The sequence below is a fragment of the Etheostoma cragini genome, unplaced genomic scaffold (genome assembly GCF_013103735.1).
Source record: "Etheostoma cragini isolate CJK2018 unplaced genomic scaffold, CSU_Ecrag_1.0 ScbMSFa_1656, whole genome shotgun sequence".
Taxonomy (NCBI): Eukaryota; Metazoa; Chordata; class Actinopteri; order Perciformes; family Percidae; genus Etheostoma; species Etheostoma cragini.
In genome coordinates this window covers 1-1,072 of record NW_023265733.1, presented here as the reverse complement: position 1 = coordinate 1,072, position 1,072 = coordinate 1, and the positions used below count along the sequence as shown (strand labels likewise).

The 1,072-nt window shown below is 59.1% G+C and overlaps 1 protein-coding gene across 1 annotated transcript; it reads right to left on the bottom strand.

Moving 5' to 3' along the window:
• Positions 1-49: 49 nt before the first annotated feature.
• LOC117940092 (cholesterol 25-hydroxylase-like protein) lies at positions 50-730 on the bottom strand (the record flags this gene model as incomplete). Its single annotated transcript, XM_034865479.1, has 1 exon — positions 50-730. A coding segment is annotated over exon 1 (598 nt), but the record flags the coding sequence as incomplete, so codon positions are not given.
• Positions 731-1,072: the final 342 nt, after the last annotated feature.

The following is a 1,072-nucleotide window of genomic DNA, read 5'->3' as shown; positions in this document are numbered from 1 at the left end:
CAGACAGACAGAGAGACATACTGACAAAGAGACAGACAGAGAGAGACAGACAGACAGAGAGACATACTGACAAAGAGAGACAGACAGACAGAGAGACATACTGACAAAGAGACAGACAGAGAGAGACAGACAGACAGAGAGACAGACAGACAGAGAGACAGACAGACAGACATATGTCTCACCTTGTGGAAGTGTCTGTAGAGCCAGGGGACACGGTGGTGCAGCAGATGCCAGATGAAGCTCTGGAAGTCAAATAGCAGCAGACAGGCGAGCACCTGCACCAGGACGCAGGACACCGTGGGGACGCCGGACGCCGTGGGGACGCCGGACGCCGTCCCCGCTGGCGCCGCGGACCCGAACCGCGCCGGCGCCACGCACCAGTGCAGCAGCGTGAGCGGGAAGATGAAGACCAGGTGGTTGTAGAGCGTCAGGGACACGCAGCGCCGCAGGGACGCCCAGTCCACCGCCGCCTGGGGCTGCAGCTTGTAGCGCCGCACGCGGGCGCTGTGGACGGACAGGACGTCCAGCAGCAGGTAGGGAGAGCAGAGGGACAAGTACACGCCTAACGAGAAGACAACGGGGAACACCGGGGACGTCAGGACAGACGAGTGTCCCAACAGGAAGCTCCAGATCGGCTCCAACAGCATTGTGTCTCTGTCTCTTTTAATGTCTCAGCATGAATGTCTTCAAGTCTCTAAATCCACAGTTTGTCTTTTAATGTCTCAGCATGAATGTCTTCAAGTCTCTAAATCCACAGTTGGTCTTTTAGTGGAGGAATGACCCCCGTCCTGCGGAGATCTTAAAGTGTCAGACTGAGGCCGAGCAGCTGCTCTTATAGTCCCCCCCCCCCCCCCCCCCCCCCCCCCCCCCCCCCCCCCCCCCCCCCCCCCCCCCCCCCCCCCCCGGTCCCGCCCATCGCGCCCGTATTAGGAGACTTCCTGAGGAAAAATTCCCTTGAATCTGAGGGAGGAAAGCGGCTCACATAAGGATCCAGCTCCTCCTCTTATGTCCACACCTCCTCATGTCCCCACATCCGCCAGGTAGGACCCAGTCTCTAGGTAGGACCCAGTCT